Source organism: Gavialis gangeticus, unplaced genomic scaffold (genome assembly GCF_001723915.1).
Source record: "Gavialis gangeticus isolate Ggan-Ray unplaced genomic scaffold, GavGan_comp1, whole genome shotgun sequence".
Classification (NCBI taxonomy): domain Eukaryota; kingdom Metazoa; phylum Chordata; order Crocodylia; family Gavialidae; genus Gavialis; species Gavialis gangeticus.
This window is the reverse complement of record NW_017729025.1, coordinates 150,458,022-150,466,206: the sequence shown is the minus strand read 5'-3', so window position 1 is coordinate 150,466,206 and position 8,185 is coordinate 150,458,022. Positions and strand designations below refer to the sequence as shown.

General features: G+C 43.8%; 1 protein-coding gene across 1 annotated transcript in view; it reads left to right on the top strand.

Moving 5' to 3' along the window:
* LOC109299193 (mucin-5B-like) overlaps positions 1-8,185 on the top strand; it is a 103,255-nt gene that overhangs the window by 63,799 nt on the left and 31,271 nt on the right. The window contains exons 23-28 of the mRNA XM_019519765.1: positions 224-403; positions 1,130-1,366; positions 2,573-2,729; positions 4,483-4,611; positions 4,990-5,074; positions 6,491-6,528. Of these exons, the coding sequence (XP_019375310.1) occupies positions 224-403; positions 1,130-1,366; positions 2,573-2,729; positions 4,483-4,611; positions 4,990-5,074; positions 6,491-6,528 (826 nt within the window). The remainder of the gene's footprint in view (positions 1-223; positions 404-1,129; positions 1,367-2,572; positions 2,730-4,482; positions 4,612-4,989; positions 5,075-6,490; positions 6,529-8,185) is intronic.

The following is an 8,185-nucleotide window of genomic DNA, read 5'->3' as shown; positions in this document are numbered from 1 at the left end:
ATTTGTAGGGATTTAGGGCTACATGGGGGGGTGGGGGGGAACGGTTATATTCAAGTCTCATGGCTTGTACACAGGGCAGCGGCTGCCATACTGTTGTATCATCATCACATAAGGCTCCCTAGCTGCAAAGGAAAGAGCCTCTTCCTCACTGTAGTGTTGTATTTTCTATTCAGTTGTGATTTCATTCTTGTTTTCTTCAGTGCAATCTAATTCCTTGTTCTAGAACAGTGAAATTAGACTCCTGGAGGGGAAAATTCAGGAGATAACCACTGATCTAACAGCTGAAAAGAATTACAAAGTGGATCTCCGAGGAATTTATATTGTGATTGAAACTACCCAGGGAATGACCTTAATGTGGGACCAAAAGACCACAGTGATTGTCCAACTGGCACCATCTTTCCAGGTAGGTAGAAGACTAAGGGTAGAGAGACTGATTCTTAAATTGGGTCTCAGTTTTTAGGAGGAACAATTGTGTGCTAGTGGACACATCTACATGAAATTCTACATCAAGCATCTACATGAGACTACAGTAAAGTAGCATTGGTAGGTACAAACTGTGTTGCCACAGTAGGATTGGAAAGGATCCATGCGCTGCTGGGACTCGCTAAAGCAAGTACTAAATGACTGCACAGTAACAACTGCACAGTCAGGAGCACATGTAGACACGCCCAGTATTAACCAGGGCTCCCAAATTTGCTTTTTATCTGCACTACTTTGCCAAAATATTTTTTTAATCTGAAAATTATGCCCCCTAAAAATGGAATACCAATTTGAAATCCATGCTGTAAAAAAAGAGTGTTTCTCACTCACTGTAATGAAATTAACTTATTGCATTAGTTAAGTTGTTGTGATCACATTGGTACTATGAACTATCCAGAGTGTAAAGGAAAGCTAGAACTGATTTTAATGCAGTAGGGCCTATTGGGCTTTATCTTGTCCCTTATACCACAATTCTTCCAAGGTGTGCACTGCAAGATAAAGAGCTGTAAGGGATGTTTGGAATTTGCACAGATTTGGGAGTCATTTACTTTTTTCAGTATAGATTTGATGGAAAAGCAGACCATATCTGAGGACAGGAGGGGCAGCAGGAGAGGTCAGTACTTAATTATAATTTATGTCTATTTCATAGGGCAAGGTCTGTGGTCTTTGTGGAGACTTTGACGGCCGCTCAATGAATGACTTTACCACCAGAGGGCAGTCAGTGGAGATGAATGTGCAGGGGTTTGGGAATAGCTGGAAAATTACTAGTACCTGCACTAATATAAATGTGACTGACCCATGTGCTGATCGGCCTTTCAAGTCTATGCTGGGACAAAAGCACTGCAGCATTATTAAGAGTGATATCTTTAGTACTTGCCACAGTAAGGTAATTTCATTCTCTTATTAACTTTAGAGGCTTTTCACTTCATCAGGATTCGGTAAATTTAGACCCAAATCCTATTGATTGGGAAGGAAGTTGCACAGACACCCAGGAGAACCCACATCATGATTAAATTAATTCAGCAAAATAGAATGAAGACAATCAAAGACCCAGAAAATAATTCTTACAGCAGGAAAAAATACCAATCAGCTGAAAACCTTAAAGATAATATAACCTAGCGTAGCCTAAGGCTTCTCAGAAAAAATTATCTACATTAACGAGAGGTGGGAGTTAAGATGGCCTTAATTTGGGTTAGTTTAGATCCAGACTGAATTAATCTGAACTAGGGGTTGGTAACCTTTTACTAATGGTGGGAAAAATTAACAAACTATGGCCCTATGGCAGGCCAGACCAGAGCTCCCAGCATGCTCCCAGCTCCTCTGGGGTTCTGGTTCTCCCTTTAGTTGGAAGTGAGGTGTGGGGGGGTGGAGGGCTGAGGCCATGCAAATCTCACAAACATTCATGTGTCTTGGAAACTCTGCATGGGCCTAAGCAGCTTTGACTTGCTTGGGCTATGTCTCCTGGGTGCTCCATTGCCCAGCCAGACTGGGAAAGTGTGGGCAGTGGATTAGGCTGTGGAGGGGGGTGGGGGCTGGGGAGCCAGGTCCAGTGTGGGGGAGGCAGTGGAGAGTCCTTACACAGTAGCAGGCACAGGGTGACACCTGGGACCTGGGATTTTTTGGTGTGCTTGGCAAACTGGATAACATCTCTTCACAGCCAAATCCTCCCCGCAGGCCATAGGTTGCCAACCCCTGATTTAAACCAAATTAAGGCCATTGAAATTGTGACTGAAAATATATCCATATAAAGGTTTAAAATAGTTTAATCAAGTTTATAAATTAATTCCCCCTAGTTTTCCCAAGTGTCCCTGAGTAAACATGTCCAAAGACACAAGCAAAATCCAGCTTTGTTCCACTCAGTGGTGTCAGGATTTTGTTTTATATACTTTGAAGTGCTACATACATTTGGAGGAGTCCTGCCCTATTCAGTCCTATCCTGCACAGCTGAAATTCTAATGGCACTTTCAGCACCTTTATCCTCATTATGTCATAGAATTTGGCACTGAATGGCAGATTACTGGGACCTTTTGTCTCAGCTAAGATGGTTCTGAGAAGGAAGAGCTATTATAACAGAGTTTTGTTATCTTACTAGGTCGACCCAATTCCATTTTATGAGTCTTGTGTCTTTGACTTTTGTGGCTGCGACAGTGCAGGGGACTGTGAGTGCTTCTGTACAACAGTTGCTGCGTATTCAAGAAGTTGCAGTAGAGCTGGTGTGTGTATTGACTGGAGGAGTCCTACCATTTGTCGTAAGTACTCACTATGAAAATCATAGAATCATAGGGTGTTTTTACATGTGCTCCAGGGTGGGAGGGAGGGGGCATTTTAATTAGAAAAGCTGTCAGGAGCCACTCTAATGAAAACACAGCATCTCATGTGTTCAGCATCCCACATTTCAAAATGGTGGTGGGGCACTTGAACTAAAGCTTGTTCAATGAGTTTAGTGAAAGTACACATCCCCCCCCCCCCCAACATTTTGAAATACAGGGATACAGAATACATGAGATGCTGCAGCACGCTGGAGCGTTCTGATTAGAACACCTGATTAATCGAGTCTTCTCCAACATGTTCTAATAAGAACATGAAGGGACTCCTGCATAGATACCTGTAGAATCATAGAAAATTATGGTGGGAAGGGACCTCAGGAGCTCATCTAATCCAAAGCAGGATTAGAAATCCTTCTCAAAGCAGGACCATCCTCAACTATCATCCCAGCCAAGATTTTGTCTGCCAAGGTCTTAAAAACTTCCAAGGATGGAGATTCCACAATCTCTCTGGGTTGCAGGTTCCAGTGTTTGACTCATGAGAAAATTTTTCCTAATATCTAAACTAAACTTCCCATTCTGCAACCTGAGACCATTGCTCCTTGTTCTGTCATCTGCCACCACTGAGAACAGTATAGCTCGATCCACTTTGTAACCACCCTTAATGTAATTGATTAAATCCCTCCTCAGTCTTCTCTTCTCCAAACTAAATAAGCCCAGCGCCTTCAGCCTCTCCTCAGAAGTCATGTGCCTCAGCCCATGCTCATTATGAAGCAGTTTGCATGCAGATGAGCATATTTGAGATAAGTAAGGCTGTGCAAAGCTTTGGTCCCTGATTCAATTCAGCGGAGATTCGGCCCGACTCGGTGGCTGAATCTGAATTGGATCAGAGGACCCTTTAATCTCTCCAAATCGATTTGGAGAGATCTGGAAAGATTCAGAGATTCGGACATAGACACAGCTTTAAATGTTTTTTCTACATACCTCTAGGTAGCAGGTAGCTCATGATCGCTGTGATGCTGGGGTGCATGGAGCATTGCACAGAAGCGTGGGAGGCTCCCCAGCACAGTCAGCAGCAGACCCAAAAGCAGACCAGAAGTACTTCTGGTCTGCTTCCAGGTCCACTGGGGAGTGCACCAAGGGGGCCCCCTGTGCCCCCCCCCAGCTCAGTGACTGGTGCCTCCTGGGTCTGAGGGGGGTCATCTGGGGTCCCCCTGCAGCCAGTTGCTGAGCCGGTGGGTGTGTAGGGAGCCCCCCCCCCCACACACACTCCCTGGAAGACCCAGAAGTGGACCAGAATTACTTTTAGTCCACTTCTGGATTCACTGCTGGGCATGAGAGGGGCCCCACCCTGCACTCCTGTAGGATGCTCCATCTGTGCCAGCATTGCAGTGATCATGAGCCACGTTGGTACTTTATGGTACATCGAAAAAACTTTTAAAGCTGTGTCTGTGTCTGAATCACTGATTCTCTGAATCAGCATTGAATCTTCAGATTCTGATTTGGCCGAATCGAATCACGGACAGTGATCTGAATCAACGAATCAAATCCCTGTCCCTGATTCAGGCTGAATCCAAATCCAAATCAAATAGGGCCTGCTTCACACATGCCTAATAAGAAGGGTAAAATCCTAACTTCTGTATAGGTTCAGGACTAAGAATCCTTCAGCTTTTAAAAATTAGAACATTAGAGCAAGTTTCAGTGACCTGAGATTTGGTATTTTATCCTTGTCTTCCAGCTGTGTTCTGTGATTACTACAATCCTCCTGACAAACGTGAATGGTATTATAAGCCCTGTGGAGCCACTTGTCTAAAGACCTGCAGAAATCCACAGGGAAAATGTGGTAACACCATGTATAGTTTGGAAGGTAATTCTTATCTGACTTTGATGGACTCTTTTGGGGTTTAAGCTAAACCACACTTGTCTTAAGTAATAGAGTTTCTCTCTTCTTTCTGAAGACTGTTCAAGTGATTGCATTGATTTCATGATGTGCAAGTCTAGGTAAAAATAGTCTGATTCTTTCTAGGTCTTGCAGCAAAAGAGTATCATTAATACTATATTTGCAACAATAAAGATAATTCATATTAAGGAAAATAAAAAGGAGAGGATAAATGATCTGTGTATGTAGATCCCCACTGGTATCCATGAAGACAGAAGCCTGTCTTTTTAAAGATGTTTTAAAAGGGTTGTGTCTTTAGTCTGTGCTAAGCTGACAAGCAATTCTTTCCTTCTGCTCATATTCCAGGCTGTTACCCAGAATGCAGCCCTGACAAACCATATTTTGATGAGGAACAGAGGGAGTGTGTCTCTCTGCTCAACTGCATGTCTTGGTAGGTCAATGGATGGTAAGAGGGACTATATAAGGCTTATCAATTAGCCATGCACTATGTTGCCACAGCTAGTAGGGAAACTTTACATCTTGAGTTCTCATCAAAGTCCTAACAGAATATGGTTTTTTCAGTTGGATAGAGCTGTGACTTATTTTGGCTATGCTCTGGTAATCTCTTTCATTGGAGGTTGTCAAGAAGAGGATGATATAGGACTTTTTCTGGGATAATGCACAAGTAGCATACTCTGTATTTGTGCAGGGGGTTGGACTAGATGGCCAATGTGGTTCCTTCCAATCCTACGATGTATGATTGTATGATTGCAAATTGGCTGAATGGTCATACTCACGGTAGTGGTGGGTGGGTCTTTTTCAACCTGGAGGGAAGTGGGCAGTGGATTCCCCCAGGGCTCGGTCCTTGGGCCTGCACTGTTCAATTTCTTTATTAGTGACTTGGATGACAGGGTAAAAAGCAGCCTGTTTAAATTTGCTGCTGATACCAAGATCTGGGGTGAGATGGGCACGCTAGTAGGGAAGGACAGATTACAGCAGGACCTAGACAGGTTACAGGGGTGGGCTAATGAAAATAGGATGGTTTTCAATACTGACAAGTGCAGGGTGCTGCACTTGGGCAGTGGGAACCAGAAGCACAGCTGGGAAACACCCCTCTTGAGAGCACAGTGGCAGAAAGACATCTTGGAGTCATTATTGACTCCAAGATGAACATGGGCTGACAATGTGAGGTCACAGTCAGTAGGGCCAACCATACCTTGTCGTGTATCTACAGATGCATCTCAAGCAGGACCAAGGAGGTGATATTCCCCCTCTATGCAACAATGGTCAGGCCACAGCTGGAGTACTGTGTTCAGTTCTGGGTGCCACACTTCAGAAGGGATGTGGACAGCATTGAGAGGGTCCAGAGGAGGGCCACTGGCATGAGCTGGGGACAGCAGGGCAGACCCTATGAAGAGAGGCTATGGGACCTGAACCTGTTCAGCGTTCACAAGAGAAGGCTGAGGGGGGACCTGGTGGCCATCTATAAACTCACCAGGGGGCCAGCAGGGTTTGGGAGAGACCCTATTCCCCCTAACGCCCCTTGGGGTAACAAGGAATAATGGCCACAAATTGTTAGTGAGTAGGTTTAGACTAGACATCCGAAGGCACTACTTCACTTTCAGGGTGGCTAGGATCTGGAACCAACTTCCAAGGGAAGTGGTGATGGCTCCTACCCTGGGGGTCTTTAAGAGGAGACTTGATGTCTACCTGGCTGGGGTCAATTGAGCCCAGTTTTCTGTCCTGCCCAGGGCAGGGGGTCGGACTTGATGATCTACAAGGTCCCTTCTGACCCTACTACTTCTATAAACTTCTTCTATCTAGGGCAATAAAACATCAATTATATTTGGTTACTGTTTGTCCACAGCAACCCTGAAGAAGAATTGTGCGCAGAAGACAGCAAAGGTAACTTTCATCATTAATTGTACTATGATCACAACAAATGGCCTCAGAGTGCTAGGCAATGGATATGCATATAGGATATGTCTATGCAGCAGTTACAGATGCAACTGCTGTGCAGTTTAGTCATAGTGAAGCTAATGTTAAACTGCAGAAGCATGGAACTCAGCACAGGTTTACTGCCTGAGTGATTAGCTAGCTTCTCAGGGAGGTTTTGCAGCTTATGCTGAGTTCCATAATTCTCGAGGTACCTTGCTTGCATGACCGAAACTGGATAGGTTAAAACTCACTTGGGTATATCTACACAATGACTTCAGTATAGTCATACACCTCAGTGGGCATATCTACGTGAGCATTAAGGTGCTTTTTCTAATGCATGTTAAATTTAGTATCTCTAATGTGAGGTACTAAAGAAATGTACATTAGGCTGCCTTAATGTGCAGTAATGAATGCATGTGGTTTTTAAGTGATGTGTAATGCACAGTAGCCTATTTTACTGTGCATTAGCATAATTACACATTTTTAATGTGATGATTTAATGCTCAGTAAAATAGTCTACTGTACATTAAAGTGCATGTTTAGACATACCCAGTGTGAGGCAGCTTTTGCCTTGAAAAGTTTATAGACTAAATAGACAGGCTAGGAGGAGACATTACATTTGTCTCTGGACAAGTTGTCCTTATGTTTGTCCTGGAATAGAAAATTGATTCAGTGATGCATTCCCAGGATAATTTTTCAGAGGTACTTTGTGATGTCTTGGGAGAAACTGTTAATATATTTTATCTTCTAAACTTTTTTAGGATTTATCCAGGAACAATGGCCATGGATGTCCAATTGATTACACTTTGTCCTAGGATAAAATGGCTTATCGCAGGACAAATGCAGTGTCTGATTGTAGTCACAGACGCATACACTGACTTGACTGAGATATGATACATGTTTTGTGAAAGTGTGGGAATAAAATCTATGTCTCGGAAAAGTCAGTCTAATATTTTATGCCCTGGGCCATTTTGCTTCCCTGAGAAGTTGTTTGCTGAAGATGTGAGGGCCTCTTCAAATACAGTTACCTGGCATTACTAGTTAACTCATCAGGTGATAGAATTTAGGATTCAGCATACTCCTAGATGGCTACTGTGACATCTAGAGGCTCACTAAGGCAAAGGGGAGTTCCAAACACAGCTTCTGTTTCTGTAAATACCTGTTGTATTCAGGGATGGGTTACAAAAGCATCTGTATGCCACTTATAACTCTGTGCCTTCCAGTGATTCCTTTTATACAAGTTGACTCTTAAGGGAGCCACTCAAGCCAGTTTTGCACTGCCAGTGGGTCCCCAGTTCTAGCACAGAATGAAGTTTGAAAACCAAATGCAATTCTGCAACTAGAATTGGGATAGGGCTGTGCAAAGCTTTGGGTGCTGATTAGATTCAGAGGAGATTCAGCCCAATTTGGTGGCTGAATCTCTGAATCCAAATCAAATCAGGAGACCTATGAAAAGGTCCAAATTGATTTGAAGCTCTCCAAATTGATTCAGAAAAGATTTGGAGAGCTTTGGAGATTTGAGCAGTCCCCATTTGCTGCCACAGGGAGCTGGACCCAGACTCCATGCTGGTAAGTAGGGAGGGGGAGGGGGCTGGAGGAAGGGGAGGGGACCATGGGGGGGCCC